This window comes from Hirundo rustica, chromosome 1 (genome assembly GCF_015227805.2).
Source record: "Hirundo rustica isolate bHirRus1 chromosome 1, bHirRus1.pri.v3, whole genome shotgun sequence".
Taxonomy (NCBI): domain Eukaryota; kingdom Metazoa; phylum Chordata; class Aves; order Passeriformes; family Hirundinidae; genus Hirundo; species Hirundo rustica.
In genome coordinates, this window is record NC_053450.1 from 90,287,007 (window position 1) to 90,305,228 (window position 18,222).

Sequence of the window (18,222 nt, forward strand, 5' to 3'; positions counted from 1 at the left end):
CAGAACAAATCATAGAACCAAATTGCTTTCTTTCTGTCAGTTGAACTCTGTAGTATTTGATTTGGGTGAATATAGTACTATGCTAGAGAAAATTGATGAGATCAAGCAAAGGTGCTCCACATCCCAACAGGTTGCTGGTGATCTGTGTGGCCCACTTTGCTTCCACCAGCATCACTTCCTGCTCTGGAAGATATAAGCCCTTGGTGTTTTGCAGGCTGAGAATAAATGTGCCTTCTAGGAGGAAAGTGTGATGCCTACTCACAATAACTTCTGGATGGCAAATTCCCAAGGCCGCCAGGACATGATCCTTTACCTTTCCTTTACCAGGGAGCAGATGGGGCAAAGTCCCAGTGCTCTGCTCCAGTCACTTTATCTTGCACATTGGGGATTAACAAAAACTCATCAGTTACCTGTAGGTCTGACCTGAGGTCAGAGACCAACCTGTTAATCTCTGTTAGGGATCTGTTAGTGTTGCTGTGAATGGGCACAGTCTGCAGACAGGGAGGAGAGTAGGGAGGAAGAGAAGAGGAACAAAAAGGTCAGTTTAGACTGTAAGAGGGCATCCCCTGGCTTACACTTTTGCCAAGACGAGCAAATGCAAGTGGCTGACACGTGATATGTGAGACTTTCCTTAAACACTGGAAGTTCTTTCAGTTGGCTACCCTGCAGCTGAAGAAAAGGGGTGGGACAAGATAGGAAGGGACAATTATATCCCAAAATAAGGCTGAAGAGATAATATGCAGCCTGGAGTAGGTCATTAACTGCTCACATACATCTCTGTAGTAACTAATTCATATCTTGTTAAACTGCCTGTAACAAAACCTGCTGGCCACAAAATAAGCCAGTTGTGTACCATTCCAGGTGACACTGTGCTGGCAGTAGGAAATACACAGCCAAGTTTGCATGGGCTGTCACCCAGAAGAGCTCCAGGTTTACTTTGAAGTGCCCTGGAAGATGTCTTGTCCAAAATTGCAATATAATTAACATTATTAACAGAAACTGTAGGAAAATATAGGTAGTAAGCAAGTCTTCACTTTGGTAAATTAGATAGTATGAGGAGAAAAAGTGTACAGAAGATTGGGTCAAGCTTATGCAAGCAGATGACTAAGTTCTTTGTTTTCCAGTGAAACTCCTGTGTCCTTATGGAGGAAATGTTTGCCACCTTTACTGGGAACTCTGTGTATCTGTGTCATTGATTTGAGGAGTTTTAGGAACAAAACCAATAAAGATGATCATGATGGCTCAGCACCCCCCCATTTTTATTAGACATTGCTGACGTAGTGACATGGATAAGAGGACACCTCAATTCTTTCAGTCTTTAGAGAGCAGACAGCTTGTCTGTTTCAGTTCTGTCTCCTTTTATTGTTTTCTCCCCTCTCTGATGCTGTAAGTTGTCATCTTTGGATAGCATTTTACCATCCTGCTTTCTGTTTGAGAACCAAGTTTAAAATCATGGTATATGTAAGCTTCTTAAATGCAAAGATTGGGGCAACACCAAACACACAATAAAAAAATAATTTCCTTCTGGGAACTTTAAAAAAGCAGTTAAAATGTCATCAAGTATGATGAAAACAATACAGTGGTTTTCATGTATTTAACAGTAATTATATGCTCTGAGTATTTGTTGCCATTTTGATTAATATGTCTGGTTTTGATTCTTCTGTATCAAGTTACATACATCAGAAATATAATACAGAACTATTTGATAAACCATAAAAGGCAACAGATTTTCCATGTGTAAAGTATGGATGCAATTCATAGAAAAGGGGCAAGATGTGGATGGTGGCATAGATCATGGAGAGGCATGTTCTTGTGGCATGCTGTTATTACTTTAAACCACCTGGGATCAACCTGGCTGAATAAGTTTGGCTTTCTGTGCCTTTTTTTACATCCACCAGACCTGTGTCCTATTCTATTCTTTGGTCCCAGCCCAGGTGGGCACCTGGATTCCATTTCTGTGTTTTGTCTTCTCTTACTTGCTTAGAGGTGTTTTTCTTAGAGGGTGATTTGCTCATTTGACTACTTAGTTTTTTGAAATTTGCAATTCTTTAGAAGAAAATGAGATAGATGGAAGTACTCCACGTTACATCAATTATTGGAATTTTATTCTTAAATGTCGTCACTGCCTGTCAAAGCTAAATGGCAGTGAAACACTGGGTATGTAGGGAAGAGAACAGAAGACTCACTATTCTGCCATATGATGTCCCTTCTCTTTTTCTCTCTTTTTTTTTTTTTTTTAAATTTTTTTATTTATATATCGTATCATTAAAAACAGTAGAGTTCATTTATGGGCTCCTTGACTCATGGGCAAAATCTATCCTTTGCGTATACTGTTGTATTTATGACATTTTCATTTATTTCTGCTCCCTCAGCAGAGGAGGTAGGCTTTCTACATCAAATTTTGTGTTGTAAGATTTTGTTTCTTGATCTATTTCAGTGACTGGCAGTAAATGCATAGTTATTCCTTTATATCCTCTAAGATCTTCTTGTTTGTAATCAGACAATACCAAATTTGACTTCCTGTTGTTGACACCCTACTCAGCCCACAATTAGCCAGACTCTAATTTTAAAGAGCACAGCATAAGTACCTGCAGTACCATCTTGCTAACAGTCTGCCAGGATGTCTAAGATTAATTGGATATATTTGTAGTCTCCTTAATGGACTGCGCGAGGTCTCACGCACCGTCCCAAATCCATTAGCCAAACCCCAGCATCAGGGGACTGGTATAACTGAAGGGCAGCACCAGAGTGTCCAGTGGTTAAGCCAGCTTTGTCTGTGTTTCAGTGGCTTTCTTAGAAACTGGACGGTACTGTGATGTTTGCCATTATCTAAATGAGTGCAGCAAAGCTGCAGAGGGATGAAGTTGGGACGCGCTTGGAGGCCCTGTTTTTCCTTTGTGACTTTGATCTGCACGCTTCTCAGAAAATAATGATGTTCTTGCCATCCCTATGAGGTGGAAAACTATCCTCTGGCTGGTTTTTTGCTCTTGTGAAGTGACATGAATCTTCACTAGTCTGTTGCTTTTAGTCTCCTTGTCTCAGAAAGGATTGGGTGGAGAGGAATAAGATAATGTTTGATCATGTCACTGTCATCTCTCTGACTTTTCTGGCTTTGGGTCGAGCTTACTGAAGTTGAGGCAAATCTAGCTGAGCCTTTGCCTTTGGATGAGACTCTCAGGTTCAAAAGATGAGTTATTTCTGTTGCTCTGAGAAGCAATGAGCACATGGTATAATTTAAATCAAAGATTAATTCAACCACTATGAAATCACCTGCTGCAGCTTCTTTGGAACCACTAGACATAGCATTCTGCCTTGGTAATGTGCAGGCTACCCTGCCTGAAACATGCCCAAAATCACAGTACCTGTCAGCCAACATTAAGCTGTGCTGTTGAAAGAGCTCTCATGGACAAGCAGTGTTCCTTCCTGAAAGGAAGCTCTGCATCCCAAGTGAGAGAAGCCACAAATGAGAGATGGCCAGACCTGACTGTCAGTCTCTGCATATTTCTTCTGCATAGACAATGGAAATTTTTAAGGTCTGAAGATATGACTCAGGAATAAAAGACAAACATTTCCCCAGCCTTCCCCAATGCCCACCCTCCCCCTCTCCCCACTTCCCCAAGAATAAAATTGTGTCCAAAATGTCCAAAGAGAAGAGGAGGTCAGGTTTCTGCATATTTATGATTTATGGTGTGTTAGTCAGGACATAAACTGGGGCAAGAGATCTGCAAGGTTGGTTCCAAAGCCTTGGTTTGTGTAACTTGATTTGTTATTACTGTTTTTTGTTATTTCTTTGCCCCTAACCAGGAGAAGTGTTCAGTCTCCATGACTTACCGAATCTCTGAATCCCAGGGGTTGCAATTTAGGATGTACAGCCTCTTGTGCAGGGAGAGCCCAGCGTATATATTGATTGAGTCATTTTGAAAAGCATGTGAGGTGTACTTCAAATCTTCCCTTTCCTTCCTGCTGCCCTGAACAGTGCAGCCCAAGGCTAGGATGACAGGTTTAGTGCTGCAGCTCAGTAGACGCCCTCCCCTATCACTACTTAAGAGAAGGATCTTGCCCTCTGTCATCTTTTGCATGACATCTTTCAGGCCATTAGTCTAATGGCTTTGTGCAATAGAACTGCAGGGAATAAAATTAAAATGGATTCAATTTTATAATTTATCTTGGGAGATTTAGGTAGCAGAGAATGATTTTTATTTCACCTTGCCTCCTAAGTTGATTGTTTGAAAAAAACCAGAGACTACTGGCATTTTAAATCTGGAAGCACAGAAGTGTAATGATGGAAATACTATCAAGTCATGGCAAGAAACAAGAGTCTAAGTTTTGTTAGAAATTTTGATAACTATTTATATTCAGTTGTAGGCTAAGGTATGTTCAGCTGCAACACAATTAGTGTTATCTTGGTGTTGGTTATCCTCTTAATACAGATTCAAGAATAAACAGATGGAAATGTTGATAAGCAGACTCAAATGCATTGGAGATCTTAGGATAAATAATTAGAATACTCATTAACTACATTTTGACAAATGAGCCAGGCCTGGAAATGTCACTGTGGTCTATTACATCCACAGTCTATGTATTAGCAAGTTTCTCCAAAGTATTGATGATCCATATGTTCACATCCATATGGAATATAGACATGGTCCCTAATGTCAGCAGTCCATGTCATAAGGATTATGGTACCAGCTTTATCTCTCTTTACCTCATGCATTGGGTGCAGTTATTTTGACATTTCCAATATTCTGATACTATCTGAAACTGTATGTGTGCAGCTCGATTGTTATTTTTAACATGGAGACTCTGTCAACCTTGCTTTTGGTGAAGTAAGTAAATAAATAAAATAAGTAGAAATGTTATTTCTTCTGTATCATCTGAAATTGAACTTGTGTAAAGAATATGTGTGTCATGCTGCTGTAGTGCTTTATAGAATCTTATCTTTATCATTTTACTTTCCAAGCTGCTTAAAATGTCAACACTGAAAAAATTCAGACACACAGACTGAGCAGTCAGCAGTGTAGGTACACAGACATATGGATGGATGGATGGATGGATGGATGGATGGATGGATGGATGGATGGATGGATGGATGGGCAGATGGACGGACGGATGGTGGAAGCTATTTGAACCAGAAGTTAAACCAGAATTTGAAAAACCTTATCCCCCTCCACCCATATACCAGCAAAACAGGATGCTTTCCTTATGCTAGCATGCTGGTTTTATTGGACGAATAGTTTTGAAATTTGGGTTCACCCTGAAGGGGAAGCCAGGTGCAGTGACTTGTGTGGAACTTAACCTGTTTGAATCTGAATTGCACCCTATTGAGAAGTAGAAGAGTGAGATGAGTAAAGCTTTCAGTAATATTCACAGCCCCAGAATAATTGTCTGGAAGTTTATAATCATGAGGGTGAGAAGTTGTCTTCCAGCAATCTGCTGTGGCACTTAAGACAGAATGTGCTGCCTGCTCCAGCATCTGAATAGAGAAGAGCAGTTCCTGACTGACTGCTCTCTGTAGCTGCCAAACTTGGGCTCTTCTAGCAGCCATTGAAGAGAACTAGACTCATACCTAAATGGTAAAGGAAGGAGGGACTCATGAGGTTCAGCTGTGTAGCTTCTTCTCCTTCAAAGTCCACCCCCTAAGTCACATGTATTAGCAAGCTAGAACTTGGAGGTGTTTCCTTCTTTCATTCTTGTGTGTCTCATTTAAATGAGGACGGCATTTTCACTGCATTATTTGACTCCAGGCACTAATGTCCATTTGGTTTTCTATGTGTTTTAGTCATCTGAGTCAAATGCCATTTTCCTTGTGAACTCAATGTGCCCGTGCTGAGAATGGAAATCCATGAGCCTAAAAGAAAATAGGGAGATTGTGTAGTTCCAGTGAACCGATGCTTCTTTCTCTTATTCATCTCAAGTTGGCAGAACAGCCAGTTCACTAAACAGCAAGACAGGCATCAGTTCATTAATACATTTGCTGGCATTGCATAGAGGCTCAAGAAGGACACTTTTTGGTGATATTTTTCTTTGGGGTTGTTTTTGTTTGTTTTTTCATTTTGTCAGCTTTCTTTGGCCATTGGGCCCAGTGAGATAAAAAAATTTATAAAAATACAGACTGATATAAAGATGGGCATTACTTGTAGAATTAATCAGCTCTGAGCTAGTGCACCTGTTCCCTGTGCTTACCAAGCAAATGGTGTTCTTCCCTTGCTATGATTAATTTAGTTCAGATTTTTGCATTATTATTGCACGTAGACCAGGTTCCATTTTTATATGTTTGTGTGTTAGTACCTGCAGTCACATACCTGTTTTGTTTCTTGTTCCTCCATTTTTAACTAAATGCTTGGGAAATTTTTCAATCTGAACACCACCATAAGCCTTCTAAAGCTTGGTGTACTCAGCCAGATGTCATGGTTTGAGACAGTCTCTGACTTGTGAATTCAAACAAAAATGCTGTTTAACTAAAGAGATTTTTGAACATTAGGTTTGTGGGGAAAATTCTCCAGCTCAGTTGGAAGAGCATATGACATTTGACTTGACAGAAAGGTATTTGTGATACTTGTAGAATGTCATGTAGATACTTCTCCTAAAAGAGAACTGTACTTAAAATTGAGAACCTGTTCCCCATACGTTGTATAGAAGGAGGCAGTTTATATTGCCAAGAAATGCTCAGAAAGGCTTATATTGTACTTGTGGTTCGTTGTTTTGGTTTGATGGTTTTTGTTTTGTTTTGTTTTTTATCATCTGCTTGGTAACAGAATCTCGATGATTTTGAAAGGAAACTTCCAGCATGTAGGCAAAGCAGATTTCATCAGCTTGTTGCTTTGTCCAGTACCAGCAGTGAAGGGGTGAAAAGATATCATTTTGTTCTAATTGTAAGAAATGACAGGATTTGGTTGAATTTCATCCTTCTTCTGGATTGAAATGAAACATTGTGCAGATGCCTATCACAGTTACCTTCATGATGTTGAAAATGAACTTTGCTGCCAATTTCACAGCCAAGTGACTCTGTATAGGCACATCCCAGCATGCTGCTGAATGCTCTGCTTGCATTTGCAGCTCACAAAATGCCACTGGTTCCTCTCTCAAACACCACAGTAAGGCATCATTCCCATCAATACAGTGGAAAGCACTCAGTCACACACCATGTCCTAATATCTTCTCTGCCAATTTCTTTAAGGTAAATTTTAGCATTCTGCAACTACCCTTTAGCAGCTTTGGCCAGTCACTAAATGATTCGGCTAAGGTAATTTGACTCCTTGTGACCTTTGTTGTTCACTTTGCTGCAATCAGGATGTCGTTCATTTCTTTCTGCTAGCATTATTTCAGAGCATAAAGCATCTGGAAGTATTTCAGAGCTTTTTCTGTGATTAAGTTTACTTGGTTCCCTGTAGTATCTTTTTCCTTAGCTCTGATCTAAACACATGGTCTTTTTTTTTTTTTTTTTTTTTTTTTTGAGCTGTTTCTGATTGCTGGACTTGGAATAATTCATGAACTTGAAGCTACATGCATAGGTCCTTCACTTGACGGTAACATTTCTGAAGTAGATTTACCCGTTTGATTACCTGATGGACACCATCTTGTTTTTTTCAGGGCAGCAGCGGCTTTTTAGAAACCAGAGATTTTCCTATAAATATATTGAGCAAGAGCAATATTCTGCAGTGCTCAACAACCATGAGACACCCTAGAACTTAATGCTAAAAAAGATGGTGGAAAAAAGTGAAATCATAGCTATGAAAAACACACAGAAATTCTCAGCGTGTTTTAGCCAGCAACTTGCCATGCTTTATTCATGTCCTTAAAGGAATCATAGATGTTTTTGTCCCCTGTGAGTATATCTTTGAAACTCAAGCCTTTACTGTAAGGGCCTAAACAGATATTTCACCGCAGCTGAGGGCCTAAACTAATTATCATTTGAATAAGCAAAAAAAATTCTCATCATAATGACAATCAGCAAAGACCATAGGTACTGCTGCTCTTAAGTACTCAAAGCAGAAGTAATTAGTAGTTATTGTAACTTCCTGAACATGGATACAGACTGTCTCCTTTCAGAGTCCAATGGAACATATTTTTTTCTGCTAGGCTGTTATTGAGGGAGAATTTTAAACTCATATTTAGGCTCATTATCAATGTGCCATTTGGTATAATTACTCCTTTCCTCTTGGCCAACTTCCTATTAATGTCTTGAAAGAACAGAAACAGAGTTTCCTTTTCCAAATGGGAGGAATACAGAGTTTGCAAGGGAATGGTTTGAACATTCTAGCTCTTAAATGAGGTGCTTTTTTTCTCTTCTCCCAGCCATTACAGTAATTTAAAACTCAATTTTTTATCTTTATGATGATAGTGGTGAGGTGGTACCATTGTATTTAGGAAGTTTAATGTTTGCAATGCCATTTTCTGAATAGGATTACATTTAATAAGAGGACACACCTCTCACAGGTTTCTGAAAAATATAAAGATGTGCCTTCTAAATCGCACATTTTTAGTAAAATAAGTTTAAAATGTTGTATATTCCTAGACTGGAGAATGTCAAAAGAAAAAGATCAGAAATTGTTTAGTGCATCAGATATCCCCTAAGAAATTTAGAAGCATTCAAATATTTTTTCTGGGATTTCTCAAAATAAATAGCTAGCCTTTTGCACTAGTGGTTTATTTTTAGAAGGGTGGAGAACTTCCCCGATTCCCAGTGAGGTCTGTAGAGCCAAGGTGCTCTGCTATGTGAGAAACTGTGTCTTCCTCTGTCCACATGGTAATTAGGAAAATTGTCACTCACTAAGAGAAGCCTGGCAAAATGTGAGCAACAAACCTGTGAGCTTTCATGGACTTGATCCTTTTCTTGGATTGTTTTGTGTTTTGCAGCTGAGTAGAATTTGTAATTCAGGCTAGTTTAAAAGAGAAATCCAACCATGAAAATGTGATCATTACCAGCTCCTTCAAGAAGACGGTTTCAATAACTAGCAAGCGGAAGAAAAAATGTTATGTGCTGTTTCTTCATCAAGATATATTTAGGATTTGAAGGTACTTGGGCTTCAATTCTGTTTTTTCTTGTTGAATGGGTTAAAGATTTGCTGGAAGGGAGACAGCTTCTCTGTTGTCCTCAGCTTTGGCTTTCAGGAAGAACTTGAGCTGTGATGGATAAGATTTAACTCTAGTTGATAAGTTTGGGTATGACTGAAAGAGAAATCAGATTACATAACAACCCATGTGTCTGCAGGGATCCATCTAGGACTCCTCAGCCATGTTGCCTAGTCCTGTCCACATGTGTCACGGTTTCACCCCAGTCAGCAACTAAGCCCCAGACAGTTGCTCACTCTCCCCCAGCAGAATGAGGGAGAGAGAAGAGGAAGAGCGAGGAAACTTGGGATTTGAGATCAAGACAGTTAAATAGGTAAAGCGGAAGCTGCATGCACAAGCAAAGCAGAATAAAAAATTCCTTTGCTACTTCCCATGGACAAGAAGGTGTTCATCCATCCCCAAAAAAGGGAGCCCTATCACAATGACCTGGGAAGACAAACGCCATTACTCCAAACATCTCCCCCTTCCTTCTTCTTCCCCCAGCTTTATATGCTGAGCATGACACTGTATGGTCTGGAACACCCCTCGGGTCAGTCAGGGTTGGCTGTTCCTGCTGTGTCCCCTCCCAGCACACTGTGCATCCCCAGCCTCCTTGCTGCTGCAACTGTGTCAGGACAGAAACGGCCTTGACGCTGTAAAAGCCTTGCTCAGCAGCAGTAGAAGCATCCCTGTGTTATCAACACTGTTCTCAGTGTTGATAACACATCTAAAACCTAGCTCCATATGAGCTTCTATGAAGAAAATTATCCCAGCCCAAACCAGCTTAACACGTATTGGAGGAGTTACTGATATTCCAGTGGTTGATGGTAAGGTGAGAGTCACAACCCCCACTGCAACTGTTTTGCCTCATAGCATTTCATTTGTTTTACATAATGTTAGAGCCTTGAATTGCAGTAGTTCTGTGGGTATGACTTGTACTCAGCTTTCTCCTCTGAATTTTTTGGTGTTATGAGATTTAATCTCCTTCTTGGTACAATACCTTTAAAGGAGGTTTGAAGAGTGGTATTTTTCTGATGCTCTCTGCCAGGTGAGCTTTTAGTATTGCAATGTGATTACCTGGGGTCCATGCCCTTGATGGGAAATTCTGCTTGTAACTGGCATTTACACCAGAACCTGAGATTTTTATGGCAGTCCCTCACAGGCTGAAACATGGATCCCTCTCCCTGGATGTCCAGCACGTTTTGCTAACAGGGCTCCATCTACCCATATGTACTCTCCTGCTTTTGCTTTCTGGGGAAGGGATGTAGGAGACAGCACCACACCTCTCTCATCTTTCCCCTCATGCCTCAAACAGAAGATCCGCTACCAAAAGTGAAAAAAGGGACAGTGAGAAGCAGTGTCTTCTCTCCTCTTTATTCTCCTTTGTACACTACTGGACCAGATTGGGCTCTCAACAAATCACTGTTGTTAACAGTAGTTTCTTTCAATACATAAGTAAAGAACCCACAGTAAAGCCCAGGAACAGTGTTGGGAGAAGGATGTTTGTGCTGACAGATCAGTGCCCTATCACTAATGCTTTCTTTCAAACCCAGTAGGTCTTGAATTCTTTAAAATAACAGTTTTAGCCAGATAGAGGTGCTCCTTCCTCCATCATGGTGTGAAGTGTAGTAGTGTTCCCCAGGAAAATCATGGGGAAGCCTTTTCAAGGGGAAGATGAAAGTGACCCCATGATTCTCCTTTCTCCCAAATAAGTTCTCTGCCTGCTCTAACAGAAAAGTCCTTGCATCTCACTTCCTCTGCTTTCTTAAAAGAACAAGCTGTGCATCTCCTCACTGCTTGTCAGTTAGGAGGGGTAAAATATCCCATGCTTTAAAGCTGAAGTTTTTTGCTGGAGCAGTTCCTGGTACCTATGAAACTGTAGCCCCAAGAACAGTGTGAGATCTCTTCTGCTTTTGTGGGCCCTGTTTTTCTCTTTGTTTTCTTGGTTTTTGAATGTGTTCCACTTGTAGTGACTGCTCTGAGTCCTATTTTGAAGCTGCTGAGTTTCCAGATACTGTGTGTGATGCCTAGGATAGACCTGTGGTGTCTGCTCTAGTGCCTGGGCACATGACAGTGATGAGCTACAGTACCACTTATTTGAGGTAGCCTTGAATCTACATGAAATAAATGCATAAGAGATGGAAACCCTTGTGAATAATAAGAGCAATAAAGGATACACAAACCAAAGAAATCTAAAAATCCTTATTTTCTATAGTTGCAGAGTTTATAGGGAGAGATTATATGGCTATTGGTGACATAACCTGATAAAGTGCTTTTGTTGCAAGTGAAAATCTTATGTACTATCTTACGATACAGGAAATATTTGGTGTTTTGAGAGATTTCATATCAATAAAGACATGTTTAGAGTGATGCATTCAGTGCAGTGTAGTTTGCAGTGGTTGAAAAAGCGGCTTTCAGATTGCAATCAGCATGAATAATTTATGTTTTACGTCAAAATGGGGATGAGTCAAAAGCAGGGTCCTAGAGGGATTAGACTTCCGAAACTATTCTCTGCACTTCTGTGCCAACAGGAGAAATAGACTTCGATAGAGAGATTGTAGCTGAGAGTAGAGCTGTACCATGGTGTGGTACCTGTGCTAAAGCAGGCAAGGTTAGGAGATGAGGGACTCCATTCATGGACACAGGGTGAAGTGCTGCACACCTGGGGAGCAGGAATAATTGGCAGGGGTTTGGAACATGTGAATGCTGCTTAGCATGCAGAGGAAAGCTGCTGACAGGCTCTTCACGGCTCATAAAGTCACTATGCCAACTCACTGCCACTGCAAATGCATACATCCAGTGGGAGCTGTTCTCCACCAGATAGGTAATCATCCTCATTTGGCAAGACTGCCTTTAGATGCAGTGTGCCATGCCTTGTCTTTTATTGGAAAACAGACCTTTGTGAAGTTAGGAAAAGTTTAAATGGGTAATTCACATAGTAAAGGTAAGGCTGATGGAAACTAATTCCAGGTGCAAAAGGAAATTAAAGGGAAATAACTGAACATAAGATAATAGAAGAGCAGAAAATAAACCATTTTCCTGAAAGAAAAACAAGGTGTTTTTTTAATTGAAAGTGTTCCGGTTCGGGTAAAGAGTAGACATAAGTACTCAGCAATTAGAGGAGTTGTTCGAGTTTCCTGTCATTTCAAAAAGACATATGGTGTGTCTGCATCTTGTGGTGAACAAAGCTGCTAGAATAATGTCCATGCAGTCTGAAGTGAAGGATATTTGGGGTGCGAGTTCAAAAGAAACTTTGCAACAGGAGCTTGTTGGAAACTCATTTGCAGAATAAAGACTGGTTGGGTGTGGATTGGCAATGAGTAGTATTACGTTGGGGGTTTTATTTATACAGAGTTCTTTTCATTGAATATTATGACACATTTAGTTAATTGCATCTTTAGGGCCAAGATATTTTCAGCCTGTTACTACTGATTTGTGCAAATATAACAGAAAACACAAAGTAGCCACTGGAGCTTCCTAGGAATACTTTAAATCTAACTTTGTGAAGTAAAAGGTCTGAGAAAGAACTTGGTGTGATTTCCAGTGAGGAAGGTAATATTAAAGACCACCGGTGGGATGGGTGGGCTTCAGCTATCAGCAATGAAATTTCCCTGTGTACCCAAATGCAGTAATAGTGGGGTTTTTTCTAAAATGGAAGCTGGATGTTAAGGTATTGCATATCAGCAACATTGATAGAAGTGATTCCCAGACAGTGGTGGGAATGACAAAACTGGCTGTCATTCTCCAGGAAAACTTCCCAAGTTTATGTTGTCTTTGGGAGGACCTTTGTTTTACGTGCTATGCTTCTCAAATCCAAAAAGTAGGTGACCATTATGTTGTCTCTTACTGGACTTTCTGGAAATTACCACCCTCCTGAAAGGGAACATCGTAAGAACATACAGAATCAGTCCAATATGGCAACCTGACCTGGCCTCTTCTTTTCTTTGCAATATATTTCAAACATGTAATGGGTTTTTTGGATTTCTTATATTACTTGGTTGCAAAGTACTTCAGTTTGTTTTTTTCATTAAAACCCCTAGTCTTGCTTAAGCCCTATATAAAGTCTATATGAACTTCAGGAGTATTAAGAATTACAGTAAAATCTTGAGAGCTGTCTCACAGCCGAACAGCCTATGAAAAACACTCAGGTTTTGTTTCCCCATTGCTAGCTCTGGAATGACAGCTTGGACAAAAGAAAGTGGGAGGGAAGCGCATCATCCTCTTTCTCTAAGTGCAGGTCCCAGTATTTCTTTGTGTCTCAGAAAGATCTGTCATTTCCTTGAAAAAAATCAGAACAAGTACCCAAAAACACTGAGTATCAGCAGCACCTGTAACCCATAAACATCACATTTGTGGCACCAGCATCAAGGTGAGATCTCAGCAGTGTGACTACAGGTACTAATGCACACAGCATTTCCCTCTCCCAGTTCAGCAGACTGATCAGGCTGGGACTGCTGGGACTGCTTTCCTCTTTGAAGGCAAAAAAACCAGAAAAAGAGTGCAAGGTCTGGGTTACTTTCCATTCCTGCCAGTACCAGCTTTTTTGGGAACAGCAAAGGTGTGAAATCAGCCTACGGAGCCTGCTGTCAGCAGTGGGTGTCGCAGCCCACAGCCAGTCAATAGTTATTGTGAGCCAAAAAGGCAGAGAAATCTGGCCAACTTGAGCAAAAGATGCAGCAGCAGAGAAGAGCACAGAATTCTGGCATTTGCTTCTTACATCGTGGTCTGCTTTTATTCTTGCTGTATTAAAATTGTCATGGCTTTATGCTAATGTGGTTTATTCCTAGCCAGTGATTATTATGCTTTGAATTAGCAGGGCTCTTGAGAGCATTTCTCATGAAAAAAAATCACATCCTTCTGAGAAATGCGAATGAGAAGGAAAAAGAGCTGTTACTTGCATTAGCTTGGAACTGTGTGTGTGTTTGGACAGGATGAAGGAGAAGGAACACTTTCATGACCGATGCCAGGTACTGCAGGACTCTGAGGCCACAGATCTGTGGCACAGAGACAATACTGAAGTTTAGGGAAGAGCAGTCAAAATATGGAAATGGTTTTGACACTGTGTTTGGCTTTCAGTGAACCAAACCTTTGGGTAAATTCTTTTTTACTCCAATGTTAGTTTTGCCTGACTGTAAATCCATACTCATTTACCATGAGTGGGGAAAAGCTTCCACAGGGGCAGTGAGAGTGCAGCTGGTGTGGGATGGAGTTGTGTGTATGTTGTGAAAGGTGTGTGTCTTTAAGGGGTATCAATTCTCCAGGAAATGGCCTCAGCACAGCTAGCAAAGAGAAGTTATTGCAGCTCAGAGATTTCATAACAAAGGTACCTGGGTAGCAGAGATCTTGTCTCAGTGATGGTGAAAAGGAGAGAGGGTGAGCAGCAAGAGGAATTTCAATACATTTCAGCTGTAGGTTTATTAGCGGGAAGCCTAATTCAGCAGCAGCAGTAGCATGTCATTCCCAGTTTGCTCAATGGGCCACTTCCTGTATCCCCCAAATAAGACACCAAAGACAATACCAGCCCATTACTTTTAGCAGCATCTCTAAAAAACCACAGCAGTGGAACACAGTGGGATATTGTGTGCTTGAACTAGAGGCATCTCAAAAATAGAGGAAGGGGAAAAGGAGTGGTTTCTTTGGATCTGCATATAGAGGGCAGTGGTCTGTACCCTATGCTGGTCTTTGAGGTCTAGCAGGTTCCAGTAAAATCAGAAAGTATAAGGAAATGTCTGATTTCATCTTCTTTTTACTCATATGGTTTATTCAGCATAGCCAGGCAATTCCCAGCCTTGATACAGCATGTCCCAGCCCCTGTACAGGACAGAGGCTTGTAATGGGTTCTTTGGATAAGAAGGTATTTCTCCAGGCAGTCAGGCACAAAGAGCTGGAACAGAATTAAATGCTTTGGACGGATTATCTTTTGTTCCCTCCGCTTTAAATTGAAAAGAGATGTTCTCGGGGATATCTGTCTTTCTCTCCATTACCCCAAAGAGTCACCATTTCTACAGAAATATCTGGGCTCAGTCTATCTTGCTGGCTAGCTTTTTCTTCTTTGGAAAGTTACAGGCAGCTGTATCTGGCATTAATACTTTACAGGAAGAAGGATTATGTTGCATGTTAAGATTCAAAACCAACAAAAGAGCAATAACAAAATAACCAACCTTCTTGCAAAAACCTGAGGGACTCAAATAGTAGTTCAGTTGGAGTTCTGATCATGAAACCTCCTTTGTGTTAGAAATGCCTCTCTGGCTGTTCCCATGAAAACCAACCTAAATTCGGCTCACTTAAAGCCTCAAAAAAATTTCCATTGAGATATGTAAGAATTCGCCAGCCAAAATCTCTGCTGATTCTGTCAGTGTGGAGTGGGCGTGCTCATCCCTTCAAAGCAGTGTTCTTGCTGAGATTCCTGAGCCCATATTCATGCCTGAGGTTAATATTTAAAATACTAGAGGTGAATAGAAACACTGGGCTGTTTACTTCAGAGCAGGAGAGGTGACAATCTGCTTCCTGTCTTTAAACCACTCAAATCAGTGTTAGTGGCAGTGTCACATTACAACACAAGTCTGGAAATAGTATCCCTTTAAAACAAACAAACAAACAAACAAACAAAAAACCCAACAACAACAGCAACAAACCACACACAAAACCCCCACTTGTGTGCTGACTGAACTATGCAGATGGTTTTTTTAGGGAGAGAGCTGCATGCTTTAGCCCAAGGCAGGGAGACCCTCTTTCATCCCTGGCAGCTGTGACACAGAGACAACCTCTCTTGCTGCTGGTACCTTCCCTCTGTTGGTGTTTTCTTTGTGGTCCTGGCTTTCCTCTCTCTGTGCCTCTAATGACAGAGATGTTATTTCCCAAAACTATCAGCATAAATTTTGCCTTGCATATGTGAGACAGGGTCCATGCAATATAACTACATCAAGTGACCATCCCCAGACTTCTCTTGTTCTCCTCAGGCAGGAAGGGTAATTCAATTTCTTCAGGGTTTTTTTGTTTTGTTTTGTTTTGTTCTTTCCAGTATTGAGACTATCATGATGTATTATAGGGTAAAGGTTAGAGATAAGTGAAATCATAAGAACAGAAGCTCAGTGAAAACATCTATCCCCTTCAAGGGAATTCAGCTGTAAGTGGGGACTGTATTAAAACCCAAAATTAAAAGTTTAAATGTTAAAAGCTAAGCATAAGAATTAGAGGGCCTTGAGTGGGCAGAAAATTGGGACTAGACTTGGGTTAGTCACTACAAGAAAGACACTGGGGTGCTGAAGAAGGGCTGGTAAAGGTTCTGGAGTACAGGTCTTATAATGAATATCTGAGGCAGCCTGGAGAAAAGGAGGCTCAGGGGGAACCTTATTGCTCTCTCACCTAAAGGAGGGTGTAGCCACATGGGGGTTGGCCTCTTCTCCCAGGTAACCAGTGGTAGGACTAGAGGAAATGGCATCAAGTGGCACCAGGGAGCTTTTAGCTTGCATATTAGGACAAATTTCTTCAGGGAAAGGGTTGTAAAACATTGGAACAGGCTGCCAGGGAAGTGGTGCAGTCACCATCTTTGGAAGGATTTAAAAGATGTGTAGATCTAGCACTTGGGGATGTGGTCTAGGGATGGACTTGGTAGTGCTGGGTTAATGGTTGGACCCAATTTTAGAGGTCTTTTTCATGCTGAACAATTCTGTGATGCTATGATTTTTTTAGCACCCTCTCACTAGGAAATTGGCCTCTTGTAGTGCATTATCTGGGTTTATATTGTATTTCATTTTTATATTGGGTTTTGTAATGGTTTCTTCTTTGCCACCATGTATCATGAGGTTTGTCCCTGCTCCTTCTCCCCTCCCATTCTCCCACATTGGAATGTAATCCAACTCTGTTCCACTCCCACCTTATCCCTGACTGTGTAGTGGCTTGTCCCTGCCTCTAGCCCCTTCCCCCTGGATAAAAGCCAGGAAAGCACATGGAAATCCCTCTCTTGGGACGAGGACAGGGACGGGGACAGTACTGGGCTCCTGACCCTGCGGGGGCAGGACCAGAGACTGAATAAAGCCATGGTTTCCCCCCAGACCAAGGGCAGACTCTTTCCTTTTGTCATCGAGGGGGACCTGCTCTCTCTGCAGGAATAAGTTTGCAGCCTCTGGGATCTTTAAGACCCTGAGGGAAAAATTCCTTCCAGTCGTGGTTTCTCTCTCAAGCTAGCCAAGGCAAGCACGGAGCCAAGGCTCCGGGAGAGAGAGAGATGCGTCAGTAGCCCATTTTTGTAACCCAAGCAATTTTAATGGACACAGTAATGGTACCAAAGGGTCATTATTTATTAGGGTCCTTGCTCTTAATAAATATTAATTAAAGGAAATGTCTCTTTCCATTGCAATTAAAAAAAAAACAAAAAAAAAAAAAAAACAACCCTTATTTCTTTTAAATTATATTGCATCCTTTTTTTTTGAGCTTTCTCTTCCCCAGTCTCTGTCACACTCTGTCATAGCCCAGGAATGGCTGATGGCTGAACTGTCAGCTGTCTAGAGAGATGTAGAACAATTTGTTAAAAGTAATGACTTTTATAACATAATAACCCATATTCCTTTTAAATCTTACTGTTACTACTGTTCTTTACAGTAGATTAACAATTTCACTAAAAAAAAATGTTAAAATAAGAAGGACTACAACTTCTTCCTTTTGTTGCTCTTGTCTGTGTTCATGAAAAAATTTGGCCATCTGTGTGGTTTTCTGATAACTTATTAAAGCATTTATTTCACTTCCTACTTTCCTTGTCTTTTTCTCTTTTTCTTGCTGAAATTGCAGCTGAAGAGGTGGAAAGACTGGCTGCAATGCGTTCAGATTCTCTGGTACCTGGGACTCACACACCTCCAATCAGAAGAAGGAGCAAATTTGCCACTCTCGGGAGACTTTTTAAGCCGTGGAAATGGAGGAAGAAGAAGAGTGAAAAATTTAAGCATACTTCAGCAGGTAACAGTAGCATGGGGTCGGTTTACTAATCTGGAACTTTTTGATCATCAAGGCTGAAACTTTGTAATACAGCCTCAGTTTTTATGTATTTCAATTCTTGAGGCTTGGATTGGAGAAATTAATCAGATTCTAAGAGGAGATCTTTAACTTTGTTGTCAACTTTTTCTTTAGAAAACCTAAAGCAACACCTTGGGTGCACTACAATTAAAGCAGCAGCTC

General features: G+C 40.8%; 1 protein-coding gene across 10 annotated transcripts in view; it reads left to right on the top strand.

Moving 5' to 3' along the window:
* PHACTR1 (phosphatase and actin regulator 1) overlaps positions 1-18,222 on the top strand; it is a 305,882-nt gene that overhangs the window by 165,551 nt on the left and 122,109 nt on the right. For all 10 annotated transcript variants that reach the window (XM_058421581.1, XM_040077353.1, XM_058421584.1 and 7 more), the window contains one exon: positions 17,839-18,003. In XM_058421581.1, coding sequence (XP_058277564.1) covers positions 17,839-18,003 — 165 coding nt within the window. The remainder of the gene's footprint in view (positions 1-17,838; positions 18,004-18,222) is intronic.